Source organism: Prosopis cineraria, unplaced genomic scaffold (genome assembly GCF_029017545.1).
Source record: "Prosopis cineraria cultivar Desert tree isolate PC_DT_omini unplaced genomic scaffold, ASM2901754v1 PC14, whole genome shotgun sequence".
NCBI lineage: Eukaryota > Viridiplantae > Streptophyta > Magnoliopsida > Fabales > Fabaceae > Prosopis > Prosopis cineraria.
The window spans coordinates 27,209,010-27,227,078 of record NW_026555345.1 but is presented as its reverse complement, the minus strand read 5'-3'; the positions used below and the strand labels follow the sequence as shown (position 1 = coordinate 27,227,078).

Below are 18,069 nucleotides of genomic sequence, written 5' to 3'. Positions count from 1 at the left end.
ATCAAACTTTAGAGGAAATGGTAAAGACTCGTGTTAATTATTTGCATTGCGAATAAGAAGACTCCAATTTGTGTACTGAAGTTTATATTGGTCAATGAACCGATGAAAGCATTAGTTCAAGAGTTAATAGTCAAAATTATAATTAAATCATAATCAAATAAGTTATAAACAAATCATTTTATTAAATCAATCAAGATATTGGTTTAATGATTAACCAATTCAACCAAGCAGGTTGACTTGAATATCCATACCATACTCAGGATGCCCCACATGATTTCCCAGATCTTGATTTAAGCCTGCATTAATGGTGATGATGGGAGGCATTGAAATTTAGAATAAAAATTCGAATGCTTTGTATATTGATATGATGTAGTGATATTGGACAACAAAATTCAGAATCAGAATGAAGTCACACATTCATAAAACTGTAATCAAACTACTTGACGCGGTGTATTTCTTTTTCTAAACTCTCCTCTGTGTGTGTGTAATTTTCGGAGTGAGAAATTTTGGATCAAAATTTGAGAGGAATATCTCAATTCTCAAACCCAAAACACATAGGCTAACGGTGTTCGGCCCAAAACCCTATTGAGCTAACCCCAATCATTAAGTATACCAGATAAAATTTAATCAGGCCCATTTAAAAATTGTTGAGACTCAAAATGTGGGAGAGATGCCTGCAATCTGCATGACAGCAGTACGGACAGTAAAGTACAGAAAGCAAAAACAATACCACTCATTTTAAAAACTGTATAATTATAGAAAAGGTTTATTTTGTTTTTATTACTCCCTTTCATTTTTTTATCTATCATGCAAGTAATGTTTTTGCCGAAAAAGTTATAAAATGAAGGGTTCACAGAGGGACATAAAATAACACGAACACAAAATCGGAACTTGGGAAGGAGAGACATGGGATCCAGTTGGTGAACTGTTCTTGCACTGTAGATGGGCTATCAAGAAATGGGAGAAAATTGATGATATTAGGATTCTTATCCCTTGATGGAACATTCGAGTAAAATTAAGGAATGGGCACGCACACTCACAAAAGTTCGTTGCTTGAAGCGTTAAACAATACTCCCTCCGGTCCTATTTATAAGTCATCTCTACCAACCTCATCAATACCAATACAATAAAAGTACAAGGAATAAAAGTAAGTAAAATTCCAAACATGCCCCTATATAACAAATCTAAAAAGTAATGTCCTGTTGCTTTTTCTCTCTCATGAAGGGTAATTTTGAAAATACCTCTCAAATATTACCTAAAAAGACGCACCGTGACTTATAAATGGAACCAAATATACCTTCTAGAATTGGACTTATAAATGGGACCGGAGGGAGTATATATATTTCTCTATATAATGAAAATATACTTTTGCATAATAAAATATTCCTTATATTAGGATTATTATTAATCTTACTGTTTGACTTTGTCAATCCTGATTATTATGTCATTTTATTTGATTGTTTCCTGTGTCCTCTGGCAACTATCACATCAACTCAGATAAACTCGTTGAAGTGCATCTGACAAAATTAGTTGGACTCATTTTCTGGCTTCACATGTCTTGTAATTACTTGCCCATTTCATTTATAAATTATTTTTATCAATTTCATTAATATTAATATAATAAAATACGAAAAACAAAAAGGCAAACATCTCTTTATTCACTTGAAGTTGAAGGACCTTGATCTTTTAATGTAACTAAAATGAATTTGCTGATAACATAATAGGGTCCTTTCCAGCAATTTTCCCTTTTAAAATAGTACAATTTTGTGCTCACATCTCACTTGATACGGAACCCGTCAATCTCGTCACCGTCTAATTTGATACTTTTAACTCGTTTCACTTTTCAAAGGGGAACAAAACAAAACGTGTTCTCCTATTCTCTCCATGTTTAGCCATTCTATTTAAAAATATAAAATATTTTTAATTAAAATTTATTTTTAATAAAATAATTATTTATTTTTTAACTAACTCTATCTTTTTATATTTATCCCTATTAAACACTTTACAATAAATATAAAGTCATTATACACTTTAAAAAAAAGGCAATGATTACATCTCAAAGATTAAAAAAAATCTTATATTTTTTAACATTCAATTCTTTAAAAAATACTTTATATTTTATAATGGAACGAGTATTAATTAAGATATTAAAAATTATATCAATTATTGAACTGGGCAAGCTACTAATTTAAGAGTCAATGATGATTGGATTGTGCTTGGATTGTTGTGGGACTGGTTAGGATTAATCTGAAATATTTTTTTAATATCTGAAATATCTCATTTACAAAATTAAAATTATAAAATGGACATAAGTAATTTTGGGGGATGACATTAAATGACTTAAAGATTGAATTAAAATTAAGTTAAAATATACCAAATTTCCTTGAACTTTGAGAGCATGAAACAGCCTTCATTTTTCAAAATTTAAAATTAATCTTGATAACCTTTTTTTTTAATCATAGAATCCTCTACGATAATTTCTTAGTTATTTTACTAGCAGAAGTTGTTATGTTATATTAAGAAAACAATATAATAGCTTACACAGCATCTGATATTAACTAATAAACACACAAAAAATGTTGATAGAAATTTTATAAAATTATTATTAACTCATATTAGATGTCATATGAGCATTTACTAGTTTTTTCCCATTTATCAATGTACGCTTCATAAAAACTATTTAAATTATGCATGAATGAACTATGTATTAATTAGATTTTAGTGGATAATAAAATTTTAATATGGAAAGAGAGGGAGAAAGAATATAAATTTTTTTTTTCAACCAAACAAAGTTGCTCCCCTCCTTTCCAAAAACCACTAACCAAGCATACTTTAACCTTTATTTGATTGGAGAGAAGGGAAGAAAAAATTCATTAAAATTTTTTTGTTCTTTATCTTTTGCCAAACAAGGGAGGGGAAGCTTTCCACTCCTTGTTATGGCAAAAGTGGAGGACTCCCCTCCAAAACCTTCCCTCAAACTAGAGGGTTCTTCCCCCTTTCCTTCCTTCTGCCTCCTTCATAGGATGTGTTTGGTTTAAAAGGAGGATGTAATTTTAATAAAAAAAATAAAAGAGTTTGATATTACCTTTTCTATTAATTATATATGTATAATCTTATTTTCATTTTATTTGTATTAAAATATTAAAAAATATATTTATATTTTTTGAATTTATCACGGAGAACATATTAGTTAGAATATGAAAAAATTTACCCCTTTCCTTCCAATCCTCCAATTTGAAGGGGAGGAAATAGGAGGAAAGATTTTAAAAAAAAAAAAATCTCTTCCCTCTCTTTCAATTTTTGAAACCAAATAAGGTTCCTCTCCTTCCCTCAAATCAAAATGCTTTTTCCTTTTTCAAAGTGTCTAACCTTACCAACATCTATAAATTAAGACCAGCGAAAAACTTATTTGCTTCGTTAATTTAAGTTTTTTTTACCACGTTTTCCATAATACTGACAGTAAATTATGGGAAATGCAAATACCCCAATAATTTCAATTAATCGGGAAAACAGTGTATGTACATATATATATATATATATATATGTAAATATAATCAATTAGCCAAAGTATTAGAATATTAATTTAGTATTTCGTATTAATGAACTTTTTGATTTTTCATAGATTAAAAAAAATAAAATAAATTTGACGATTGAGATTAAATTAACAGTTCAGGGGGATCGCGTGTTTCACGGCATAGGAAAGATAAGACAAGACGGAAGGGGAAGAAAAGAACGTCCGGATGCGTACCTATCAACCAGTCCCCACCTCTTTTGTCCAGAAAATAATTGGCTCACATGTGTACAGTATACTCCAATTTAAGTTAATAAATAGTTTCATGAATATACAGACAAACATACGTACGTACGTGTGTATATACATATAAACTTTGCCAAAAATGACTTTTTTTTGGCACAGGAATTTTAAAAGGATAAATTAGCCCAGTAATAATAAAAAATCTTTCGCCCACAAAACATGAATTAAATTTTTAAAAAATTAAAAGTATGGTCAATTCATCATATTAATATACAAAAAATTTATTATTGATATATAAAAATTTATTATTAAAAATATAAAATTTTTAAAGAATTTTTTATTAATATATAACGGTATATTATTAACAAATATAATAAATTGATCACAATATAAAATATAATAAATATTAATTTATTTTTTTAATTTAATTTTATAATTTAAGCTATATTGGCAAAACCTTTATTTTAAAATTGGGTTGGGTTAACTATTAAAGAAAGCAAATATTTTTCCTAACCCGGCCTAGAACTTTTTAAAACATTTGATAATGAAATTTTTGGTCCTCAATTGTGTCTTGGTTATCATTTTGGTTCGTCATGTCTAATTTTTATCACTCAAAGTTTTTAAAATTTTATAGTTGCATGCATTTAGTTATTGGATGGTATTATTTTCTCTCTTCAATTGTAAGGACTAGTTATAACTTATAATTTACTGGTAGAGGATGATTGACCAAAACTGCTCAAAATATTTTTTTTTTATTGTTCAAAAATATCCTTCTATTAGCTAGAAGCATTTTTGTTTGGAGTGAGTGTTCAATGTGGATAATTCTTTAATGGGGACTACAAAGACCTTTTATAGCTGAGAGATTAATCATTTTAGAGGATGAGATGTGTGTGTTTCAATGGATGCAAAAGGTTAAAACAAAATGTGGATAATGTGTATGTAGGGATGTTCAGTGTTGTACCCATCTTAATCGGCCTGTATCCATTTTGATCATATTGAAACGGGTCTATTTTGGCCTAAATAAATTAGGACGAGACTTTATGAAATAAGACTTATTAGGATCATCCTTAGGACATCCTGTCTAATCTTGTCCCCCATTATATATATATATATATATATATTAATTTTACATCTCAATTATGTAATGAAATATGTAGAGATTAAATGGTAAAAGCACTGTAGTAGATAGTTGACAAAGAACTAACTATTTTAACAGTTATTGTTGTTTATGCAGTGAGAGTTTAAACTTCTTCACTACACTTTAAATACTGAAACTCAGAAGGAAAATGTTATCCCCCCTATCAATGTTCTGTTTCCATTTTTGGCTGCAAAACATAGAATAATCTGCTGTGTTAAGTTAGTGATTCTCGTCTGGCTTCTTCTTCTTCTTCTTCTTCTTCTTTTCCTTTTTGTTTTTTTTTTCTTTGGCTACTTTTGACATCTGATTTATATAAGAGAAGCTTTTGTAGAAAATGCTTTATTATAGGTTAAACGATTTTCTTTCTGGCTAATGCGACTCTCTAAAATACATATTATAAACTCCTAAAATATGATCTAATTGCCAAAAAAATGTGATGCGTGCACACTAAGTTATAATTATATTTTTTAAATTTTAATCAAAATGTTTTGTTTATTACTTTTATGGTATGTTAAATACATTATATATACATACAAATACTTGTATAAATGTCTCTGTGTATGATGAAACATATAACATGCACAAATCATATTTGTACATATGTATATTTTAATATTGTGTTTGACTTGTTTATTGTTGTTGCACTTATAGCTTGAAAATCACTCCTAAACTTATAGTTATTGCTGCCTATAATGATGTGTTATTCATTACAGTTTTATGTATACTTGAGTTTAGATAGTATATTTATAATTATGATTAATGTAACTTTATAATTGACTTTAAATAGTGAGTTATATATTTGTATTTTTTGATTTTAGACTTAAAAAGTTATTTGCTTTAATATTTGAATGAATGTTGTTTTCAAGACCTCCATCCTATGTCCATTTCACTAGAACATCTCAATCCCGTCTTAATTTTTGATAAAATAAAATAACTTTTAAAACGGGAGAAGACATGAGATTAAATTTCAGTTCCCGATATGCTTTGGATAAGACACGGATGGGGTGTTCTGCTTTGGTTCTATTCTGTGAACACCTCTTGTACATAGATGCCAAAAAAAAAAAAAAAGAAATCATTTAATAATTGGAAGCGGATGCCACCACAATTCAAAAAGAAAAATCATGCCAACAAACTTTTCCTCGAGCGATTCAGTTGTTATGAATAAAAAAATAATATTTCTACCAGACTGTGATAGAGCATTCATCAATAATTTGTGACAAATCTCGCATATGAGACGCTCGCAGAAACATGATTTATAAAAATATGCTAGTTAATAGATTTCCTTTATAATGCAAGTTAGGATTTATAAAAAAATTATATTTCAACTCAAAATTTAAAAACTCAAGTTTAGAGATCCTCATTTTTTATTATATATATATATATATATTTATTATTAAATTTAATTTTATTTGATATAGAACTTTTTACATCAACATAAGTTTATTCATAATTGAACAACTTGATAGTCCTACAGAAAACAAACTTTACAAGTAAAATAAGATTTACAAATTTAAGAAACTATTTTCTAATAGATTGGTGAGATAAGTTTACCCTTTGTATTCTAGAGATATTAGCTCTTGAATGTAAATGTATAAAGCTAGTAATTCATATTAAATTTGACAGGTTAGTCCAAATTTGTTTGAAAAAATTTAAGATTAGACTTAAAAAATTATTTTTTTATATTTGGACTCGAATAAACTTAAAAAAATTTGAGCCAAATACCAAATACAAAATATATAAAAAATATATTAAATATTAATTATTTTTTAACTTTTAGATCATTTTATAATAAAATAATATATAATTGAGTCCTATATATCATTTGAGTATCAAAAAAATATTTTTATAAAATAAATTAAGTAATTTTAAAGTACAAAATTAATAAAAAATAATTTTAAAAATAAAATTTAGATACTTGAACTGCTTGAAGTTTGAAAAAATTCAAGTTAAACTTAACTATTCAAACTTTTTAAAGAGCTAGGCATGTTTGGATTTGGAGTTTGTCCGGATTTTTAGCTTTAGAAATGCATTGTGATATATATATACTCCTTTAATTTAAAAATATAATATATTTTTTAAAGAGTTGAATGTTAAAAAATATAAAATATTTTTAATTTTTTGAGGTGTAATTATTATTTTTTTAAAAGTAATTCTATTAATAATAAATTTATGTTAATTATAAAGTGTTTAATACAGGTAAATATAAAAAAATAAAATTAATTTAAAAATAAATAAATATTTTATTAAAAGGTGAGATTTAATTAAAAATATTTTATATTTTTTTTAACAAAAAAAAATTATATGATTTTCACGATAACAACGAGTCTTGCAAAGAAACTATTTTTTAAGATCAAGGCACTCCCTTTTTACTTGACTAAATTTTTGAGATTGGGCTCTTTCTTTAGATTTAAACATGTGACGATAATATTATTTAATATTAAGGAATTATGCTTTTCATCCTGTCTCGTTCATCTCATCCAGTCTGTCTTCATGATGTGACCACACTGTCGCTGCTTTACATGCTATCTTGTTCATCTCATCCAGACTGAAAAGTTTGCTTTTCAGCTCAACTGAGATAAAGCTGAATAAATAAATGAGTCACGAGTCACGAGTTTGAAATTTAAAATACAGTAATTAAACAGTCTTTATAAATGAGTGAATTTGTACGTATAACTCACTTTTTATTTAGTTACTAATTTCTCTGTTCTTGTATAAATTATACACGGTAAGAGTTTACTTGTTAAATATAAACCCTCTCAAAAGACTTTTTGCAGCTGAGGCGTATCCATTAATTTAGGGGCAAACGATATTCGATGACCCTTTAATAACAATATTCATAATTAAATACTAAAAATTTTGGAAATTTTAAAAAAGATCAAGATTCCCCGGTTGGAACTACAAAATCTTCGAATTCGTTTTTCTCCACTCCTATATGATATTTTCAGTACTGAAAAAATGGTAATTGCTGAAAAAATGACTATTGAAATCACTTAAAAAGTAACTTGACAAAAAGTTAGTTATTACATGTTAGATGTTTGACATGTAATATAATGAACTTAATAAGTAATAAAAGAAAATTAATAATTAATATTATGTGTCAAATAAATCAAATAATATTTAATGAGTAACTTAAGTAATATATTTATTAATATTACTTGTTAATTACCTGTGGTTACTTGTCAAGTTATGATTGATTTGTTAAAAATGTAATATATTACTTGAGAATCTTCTATCATGACCTTGTCAAATTTATTATGTGTTTTGTCCAATTTAACTGAAGAAAGATATTTTAATTACTTTTATTTTCAATTTAATTTCAAACATGAAATAATTTTAGATTTGATTTGTAAACAAGTCACGTTATGGTCCTTTGACAAAATTCTACCTTCTTAATGTATAAATTGTCACCGTATGGGGAAGGTGGCATCTCATCTCTATCTCTTACCTTCCACGTGACTCAAATCCTAAAAAAACAATTTTTTTTTCCTTTTTTGACTAACTAAGAAACAAATTGAACCACGTCACGTACACTTCGCTCGCTCTTCATGAGCTCTATAAGAAGATGCTTCTACTTCCCAATTCCTCACAACCCAAACCATACCTAAAGTCTCGCATACAGCGCCTGACAGCCAAGCCCAGCAAACAATGAAGCCTGATGCTCGGCTTGCATTATCCTTCTCCTTCTTCTTCGTCGCTCTCTTTGCCTTCACCAGAGCTGAATATATATATGACTCAGACGGTGACATCGTTAACAATGGAGGCAATTACTACTTATTGCCACCATCTGGTCATTCAGGTCTAGCAACTGCTACCATTAACAGGGGTCACACTCTATCGTGCTTGCTCGCCGTCGCTTTAGGATTTGATCAAGGCTACGCGGCAAAAATTGCAACACCATATCCTCTGAAGTTCATCACTAACGACTATCCTTTAAACATATCGTTTGCTGATTTGCCGTCAAACGCGTGCACTGACTCACCCAGTTGGACCGTCGCCGATATCTATGGCAATGATGAAGATTCAGTGATGGTTGGGAATCCTCAAGAATTTTTTATTCCACGTTCTGGCAATTTCTACATCAAGAAATATGATTCTGAGTCTTACAAGCTTGCCTTCTGTTATTCCACATCTTCGTGTGGATATGTTACTACGAGGATTGATGGCCTTCTTCGAACCATCCGTTTGATTGTCACACAGGACAGAAGCGTACAACCATTCGTATTCAAGCTTGTCAAAGCAACTAGTAACGACGTCGCTTCTGGCATTTCAATGGTCGTGTGAATCCGCATCCATAATAAACACCTCTAGGCTTCCTAGCTATCTTTCTCCAGAGTGTGCAAAAATAATTTAGTTTGTGAGATTCCCAGCTTTGTTGTACCGTGAGAATAAAAGTTGAGTGGGTTCAACTCAAGTAGATCTACTTGTTCTTTACTTTCTTTATCTGCTTGTTGCTTGTTAATCGTTACTTTATGTTAATTGATTACAAATTTAGTAGCTCCTGTCAATTTCAACGTGTTTTTCTTTCTCTAAGTGTTTAATCTTACCTATAAATGCCATAAATACCAGCCAAAAGCTTATCTCCCAATTCAATTTTGCAATTTTTATTTGACACATGTTCCTTAATATTTACTGTAGATTATGGGAAATGCAAAAATAGCCCCATTCATTTCAAATAATTGGGAAGACAGTATATGAAATGCAAACTGCATTATAGATGGCTATCTTGGAGATCTTTATGAGGTGATTTTTTTAAAATAAAAAATATATGCTAAGTTGGCCAATATGACTGTTTTACATGCTAAACTTAGCTACCTTGTTGAACTAGTCTTAAAGTTTGCTCATAATTAAGTTCAAGTGGGATTGAGCTACAATATGCGTCGAGTCTCACTCGTGTGTAATTTAGAATGTACAATAAATACTGATATAAATGATAGAAAGAGTATATATAACTCATTTGTCTATTTCGACGCTATTTCTCTTTTCCTGTCTAAATTACACACAATAAGTTTACTTGTTAAATACATATGACATTGACCTAAACTTATCAAAAGATTTTTCACATTAGTCCATCAATCCAGGGGATCAGATGTGTGTGTTTCAAAGAATGTGAAAGATAAAAACAAAACGAAATAGAACAAAACGTACATAAGTGTATATTTCAAATTGGTCCCTCTGTGTATGGGTCCTATTTGCTCTTTTTCTCAATCCTCACTACTAGTTTTGCTGTCCCCACACGTCCCCCCCCTCCCAAAAAAAAAATCAACAATTGTACATACTTTCATTTTTGAATAAAAGGTTACGAGTAAATCATGCTATCCAACATGAAGAGTCATGTTATCATACAAAAAATTCCTACAAACTAAGGGCATTAAATTCAAAATAAGTACATCAAAATTATCAATAAAAACTTGATGGGTCAATTAGTCTACACATTTGATTGCACCTCCTTTTTGAAACATAAAAAAACATGGCAAGAAATTAATGAGTTAAAAAAAAAACACTTCAACTCAAGCAACTGTACTGTTATCAATGGAAAGAAAACAAAAGTTCTACTAGATTGACAATATAAAAGCATCCATAATCGAATATTAGGGTATCGTATCTATTATACATATAATTTAATTGAGAGAAAATAAACTAAATCTTAATTATTAAGTTGCACTAAATCTTAATTAAGAGAAAATAACCAAAAATATTCCTTAAAATATGTTAATGATAATAAAGTCCTACAAAACTCTCTTGAGACCTTTATGACATTAATATTTTTTATGAAATGATTATAATGGCCCTAATTTAAAATATTAATGACTACTTTAATTTAAATAATAATTATATTTCTTTTGACAATAAATAAAATAGGTTACCAAATGATAAATTCTGCTTTTTCTAGTTATTGATCAATTGATTTTTTATTTAAAATGATGATAATATAGTTGTTTTACAAAAGACATTAATGTCCAAAGGGTCCTGCAAAACTTGAGAAAAATTATCACATTTTTAACACCTTATTGTTATTTGCATTTTTTTTGGAGGCTTGTTTTATAAGTTTCCCAATAATTTTTGCGACACACACCCTCCTTAGGTCCCTATCACGGCTAAGATGAAGTGTGTTCGCATTCTATTGGACATTGGAAGATTTCAACCTTATTTACATTTGTCACTATGTGGGGTATGCAACATCCTTATCCTTCTCACCTTTTACTCGTGACTAAATCCCTAAAGTTCCGTTTGATTACTGAAAAAAAAAAGAATAAAATGAATTAAAAAATAAATTAAATATAAAAAGTAAAATGATTAAAGTGCGCCAATGAGATGAATCAATATAACCATGTTCGTGAGATGCTTCTCATTAACTCATCATGGTAATTGCCTCTATAAATTGATGCTTCTCTTCTTCATCTACCCACAACCAAAGCCAAACAATATCCTTTGTATCCTTATGCTTGCATTCAAATTATAAATTTTGATGCTCGAGTCCAACGCAATTTAATTAATTTTAAAATAATTAAAAAAATTATTTATAAAACCTTAACTATTAAGTTAAGATCGAGTCTAAGCTATTATCTCCATGCTCCATCCATGATCATGATGAAGGAAGTGCTTCCTAAATTTAAATGAAGTGGTAATCATAGGGTTTGGGTATCAAGTTAGGATCATCTATAAATAGAGGAGCCATCTCTCAATAAGAATCATCATCAGTATTAACAAACTACTAGTCAAATTCTTAGACTCTGCATCTATTACTTTATTTTATTTTTTATTTTATCATATAGTTTTAATCTTTATTTTTCTATTGTACGTATGGTATAGTCCACTACCTTTCTTTAATTAACGTATCTCTGCTTCCCTGTATTTACATTAATTCTTCACTTTGTATTTTTACATCCAAGTAAACTATGGTAAGGGAGCTTAGTTCCTTGCGTCTAATTAAAAGTCAGGTTCTTCTATTCTTTTTGGACTCCATCTCTCTAGCATGTCTCACGACACCCTTTTTTGTTTTTAACAAACAATTTCTTCATAGATTGTTTGTCAGGAACAACAAATTACTTGGCATGCCAAAGACGTTGGATCTCAATTGATAGAAAAGGGTCATTAAACTCCCTTATCATAATTTACCTGGATGCAAAAGATATGCAAGAGTGAAAGAACAAATGTTTGATTAATATTAAAGATTACAAGATTGGAAATGAAAATAAAAACTACACATGAAAGCTATCTGATAAATTTATAGAATCAATAAAATTAATATAGTTCTTAATGAGTGACACACAGGCACAATCAATAAAATTAAGAAAAAAATATTTTATAGAATACTTTTAATTATAGTTTTAATTTTCTCAATATAGTTCTTAAATGTTTACATCAAATTTTATATATAAATTGTTCACATCAAATTTTAACAGGTTAAATTTATTTGTTTGTTTAATTTTATAATATTTATTTACTATTATGATAATAATTTTGTGGTTTAAAAAAAGGAAAAAAAAAAGTGAAACGACACAGTTTAGGTGACCGAAACCGAACCCCACGTTCATCGAATGAGTGACTTTACCATATTTATTGTAAAAGTTTCGTCGCGCCATCACCGCTCATAATTGATGTTGCGATCAATAATTTTTTATTTTTCCAGATCATAAAAGGTAACATGATTGTTAGCTATCTTTATGATGTGATTGCGACCACACTATCGCTGTTTTACACGCCAACCTGTTCATGTCATCATCTCTAGTCTTGCTTACCGGCCCAAGTGAGATTATTCATTGTTAACCTGCATTTTATAAAAAAAAATAAAAATAAAAAAGATTATTAACCTGCATAAATAAATGTGTTAAGTCGTGGGTAATTTAAAACATAATAAACAGTGATCGATTATAAATGAGTGAAATTGTGCGCATAACTAATTTTTTTATTTAGTTCCTAATTTCTCTATTCTTATTAAATTATGCACTGTAAAAGTTTATTTGTTAATTAAATATAAGATAAAAGTGTAAAAATACTCGCAAAGTAATCAATCAGGAGCACCTATTATCTTAAAGTGAAAAAAATAGCAAAGATACTCATAACGTTATATGAGTAATTGCAAAAGTAATTAAATCATTAATTTTAACCTGACGCCATTAACTTTGACTATTAAATATTGATTGTGCATGTCACGTATCAATCTTTGCTGACATGACTAATAAAGGAATAAAAATACTCACAAAATCATTGACCAGGATCAAAAATACTCATAACATTATTAGAGTTGGTGCAAAAATGACTAATCCATTAAATCTCTTAAATGTTAACCGTTTAGCTGGCATCTAAGTAAAAATTGACTATTTTTTACAGATATAAATAAAAAATACTCTCAGATAAAATTTTTCAAAGGTTAATCGATCATTATATAAATATCATGTCAGAAAATATCATTTTAACCACACATCAAATTAAATCACTTTTTTCTTGGCAATAGTGGCAAACACCATTTGAAAATTTTGAATCTATCATAAATAAAATTGCTTAAAGTTGTAACAATGTTCTTAAGGTAAGGCGGCGTAGGAGATGTGCTCAATCTCGATCTTCGATTGTGTACAACCTATTTCACTATATTAAATCTCATGTTTTGCAAACAAGAAAAATGAGTGAAGATAGAGGAAGGGAGTGGGCGAGATATGTAGCAATGAAAAAAAATCATATGGCATGGAATTTGACAAATTGATTACTATTATACCTACTAAAATAACATTATGAGTACTTATACGATGATTAGTCAACATTTATAAAAATTAATATGAAAATATTTTTTGTCTATATTAGTAAAAAAATAGTCAATTTCTACTTAGATATAAGTTAAACAGTCAATATTTAAAAGATTTGATGGATTGATCACTTTTGTGCTAATTTTGATAAAGTTATGGATATTTTTGCTCTTAGCCAATGACTTTGTGAGTATTTTGCCTCCTTTATTAGTCCACATCAGCAAATATTAACACTTGATATGCACAGCCAGTATTTAACGATCAAATTTAAAGGCGTTTGGTTAAAGTTAACGGTTTGATCACTTTTGTATTAATTTATATAACGTTATGAATATTTTTACCTTTTTTCTTACTTTTAAATTACTGAGTATCCCTAGTTGATTATTTTATGAGTATTTTTATTCTTTTACCCTTAAATATATGCCTTCTCAAATTTGCTGCTGAGGCGTATCCATTAATTTAGAGGCAAATGATGTTTAATAACCCTTTAATAACATTATTTATAATTCAATACTAAAAATTTTGCAAATTTTTAAAAAGCTCGTTTATAGCAAAAATAAAAAAGCATATTTATTTCTATTTTTATTTTAAAATTATGGAACAAATAATATGCAAGTAACCATACAAAAAAAAATTATTTGTTACAATTAAATTATGGTTGGCATGCTGGTGCGTAGTTTAGCGTGATGTCAAACTCGGCGGCCCTCCAAACTGTCTCTTCATATTTACTTTCTCTTCTCCTATCAAAACTTTTAATTTTTCCTTTGGGTCCCTTCGCTCTCTTTTAAATTCATTTTCATTATTCGGTCAACAGATAAACGATCCACGTCTTAAACTAATAACCTCGGAAACTGTTTGACGTGGCTATATCCTTGGAATGTTTCCAATTGGCTGCCGTGCAAGTCATGGTCACAGGTAGAATTAAAAATAAAAGCTAGACTTAATGACCTTATTTAAATAAAGATCATGTTTTAAAAATAAATTTTTTAAAAAGTAATCGGGTTTAAGGGCCTGACTTTAATAAATCCTGTAAAAAAGAGTTCGAGTTTGGGTAGTCATTTAAGTCCGGTTATATTATTATTAATTTTTTTCTTTGCTGGAATACACGTTTAAAGCCAAGGACTTACTCACCTGAAACCTTGATTCTAGACGCATTATATTATTATTAATTTTAATTTATTCTAAAATTGATTTAATATAATTTCATAAATATTAGTATACAGTATAAATTTTTTGATATGTTTTATTTTTCTATAATTATTATGTTTGTGTATTTATAAAAAATAAATTGTTTTTTTAACCAAGATTTGAATTTATTACTAGACTTCTAAATATATATTATTTAATTTTTAAAAGATAATGAGACTTTTTTTAATTTTAGAATATTTTAATTAATTTGTAGTGATTATTTTTATTTTAATTATTTTAAAATTTTTTTTAAACAGGGCTTGCGGGCCAAGCTCTGAGCTTTTTAAATAAAGGTTGAGTTTAAAAAATGAGATGAAAAATGAAAAATTAGACTTAAAGGCTCAAGTCCTTATGAGCTCGATTCATAAGGGCCAGACTCATAAGGGCCAAGCTCGCATGTTTCCCAACTTTAGCCCCAAGCCCTTTAAATAAGGGCCAATAATCAACAAAGAGATAAAACATGAAAAAATTGGGCTTAAGGGCTCTGGCTCACAAGGGTCTAAGCCCGCCCATTTTCTAGCTCTAAATTCACCTAAGATAATTATCACTAAATTAACTTCTTAAAACATTATCCAAATTTTAAGGATACTATGAAAGAATTTTCTTTTTTTAAGGATTCACAATGATGAAATAAATCCTTCCATCCACTTTCACTCTTGCCATCATATAAGCGCATGGTGTATGACTTGCATGATACAGTGTTTCTCTTTTAAGAGAGTATGTTGATTTTAATTTATCAATATATTGTTCAAGCTTAAGTCTCAATTACACACAATGCCTGAACCAAAATTCCACAAGTCACTCATGACGCACATCTTCATTTATTTATTCCATGTTAGATGTTCAACAAGTAACATAATGAACTTGACAAGCAACAATAGCGGATTAACAACTAACATTATGCATCCAACGTGTCAAACATTACTTAACAAGTAAATTAAGTAATATGTATATTTATTATATATTAGATTGATGTTGAACAAGTAACATGATGGACTTAAAAAGTAACGATAAGAAATTAATTAGTAATATTAATCATTGAACACCTAACATGTAATTAATCATTTATTGTCAAGTATCTTTTTAAAGTAATGTAATTGACTTGTCAGATGTGTAGTATTATTTATTAATCCTTTTTCTTTACTTGTTGAATCTATTGTGTGTCTTATTCAATTTAACGGAAGAAGGATATTTTGATCATTTTACTTTTCAATTTAATTTCAATTCAAGCCTAAAATCTTGCAGTGGTATTCTAGATTGTTTTGGATATGATTTGTAAATAATTCTCATTGGTGGTCCTTTGAACAAATTCTCCCTTCTTAATATATAAATTGTCACTGTATGGGGAAGGTGGCATCTCATCTGTGTTATAATTGAATCATGTCATTTACATTTCGATCGCTCACTCTTGATTAGCTCTATAAGTAGACGCTTCTACTTCCCAATTCCTCACAACCCAAAACCAAGCCTAACGTCTCCCATACAGCGCCTAACAGCCAAGCCCAGCAAACAATGAAGCCTCATGCTCGGCTTGCATTATTCTTCTCCTTCTCCTTCGTCGCTCTCTTTGCCTTCACCAGAGCTGAGTATATATATGACTCAGACGGTGACATCGTTAACAACGGAGGCAATTACTACTTATCGCCGCCATCTGGTTATGGAGGTGTAGCAACTGCTACCATTAACAGGGGTCACATCCTTTCGTGCTTGCTGGCCGTCTCTGCAACATTAAATCAAGGCTACGCAGCAAAAATTGCAACACCATATCCTTTGAAGTACATCACTAACGACTATCCTTTAAACATATCGTTTGCTGATTTGCCGTCAAACGCGTGCACTCACTCACCCAGTTGGACGGTCGCCGATATCTATGGCAATGACGTAGATTCAGTGATGGTTGGGAATCCTCAAGAATTTTTTATTCCACGTTCTGGCAATTTCTACATCAAGAAACATGACTCTGAGTCTTATAAGTTTGCGTTCTGTTATTCCACATCTTCGTGTGGATATGTTACTTCGTGGATTGATGCCCTTCTCCGAACCGCTCGTTTGTTTGTCACACAGGACAGGAGCGTACAGCCATTCGTTTTCAAGCTTGTCAAAGCAACTAGTAACGACGTTGCTTCCGGCATTTCAATGGTCGTGTGAATCCGTATCCATAGCAAACACCTCTGGGCTTCCTAGTTATCTTTCTCCAGAGTGTGTGAAAATAATTTAGTTTGTGAGATTCCCATCTTTGTTGTACCACGAGAATAAAAGTTGAGTGGGTTCAACTCAAGTAGATCTACTTGTTCTTTACTTTCGTTATCTGCTTGTTGCTTGTTAATCGTTACTTTATGTTAATTGATTACAAATTTAGTAGCTCCTTTCAATTTCAACATGTTTTTCTTTCTCTAAGTGTTTAATCTTACCTATAAATGCCACAAATACCAGCGAAAAACTTATCTCCCAGTTCCATTGTACAATTTTTATTTGATATATATGTTCCTTAATATCTACTGTAGATTATGGAAAATGCCAAAATAACCCCATTAATTTCAAATAAGTGGGAAGACAGTTTTACATGCTAAACTTAGCTACCTTGTTGAACTAGTCTTAAAGTTTGCTCATAATTAAGTTTAAGTGGGATTGAGTTACAATATGCGTCGAGTCTCAGTCGTGTGTAATTTAGAATATATAATAAATATTGATATAAATGATTGAAAGAGTATATATAACTCGTATGTCTATTTCGACGCTATTTTCTCTTTTCCTATCTGAATTATACACACAATAAGTTTACTTGTTAAATACAGATGATATTGACCTAAACTTACCAAAAGATTTTTTTTTTGTTTTTTTTACATCAATCCATCAATCCAGAGGATCAAATATGTGTGTTCCAAAGAATGTGAAAGATAAAAACAAAACGAAAAAAACAAAACGCACATAACGTGTATATTTCAAATTGGTCCCTCTGTGGATGGGAGAGGGGTCTCTTCCTTTCTTCTCTCTCCTATCTCCTCTTGTTCTCAATTCTCACCGCCAGTTTTGCTGTCTCCACATGTCCCACCCCGAAAAAAGGTGTTAAAAAAAAAAATCAACAATTGCACCTCCTTTTTGAAACAGAAAAAAACACGGCAAGAAATTAATGAGTTTTGACAGGAAACACTTCAACTCAAGCAACTGTATTGTTACCAAGGGAAACAAGACAACAGTTCTGCTAGATTCACAGTATAAAAGCATCCATAAACGAATATTAGGGAATC

At 29.5% G+C, this 18,069-nt stretch overlaps 2 protein-coding genes across 2 annotated transcripts; both read left to right on the top strand.

Annotated features, from left to right (window-relative positions):
• The first annotated feature begins 8,537 nt into the window (after positions 1-8,537).
• On the top strand, positions 8,538-9,173 carry LOC129292430 (kunitz-type trypsin inhibitor alpha chain-like). The gene has a single exon (XM_054929982.1). It carries the CDS (start codon positions 8,538-8,540, stop codon positions 9,171-9,173), a length of 636 nt encoding a protein of 211 aa, XP_054785957.1.
• Positions 9,174-16,254: 7,081 nt separating this feature from the next.
• LOC129293742 (factor Xa inhibitor BuXI-like) lies at positions 16,255-17,182 on the top strand. Its single transcript, XM_054931833.1, has one exon. It carries the CDS (start codon positions 16,334-16,336, stop codon positions 16,967-16,969), a length of 636 nt encoding a protein of 211 aa, XP_054787808.1. The 5' UTR covers positions 16,255-16,333; the 3' UTR covers positions 16,970-17,182.
• Positions 17,183-18,069: the final 887 nt, after the last annotated feature.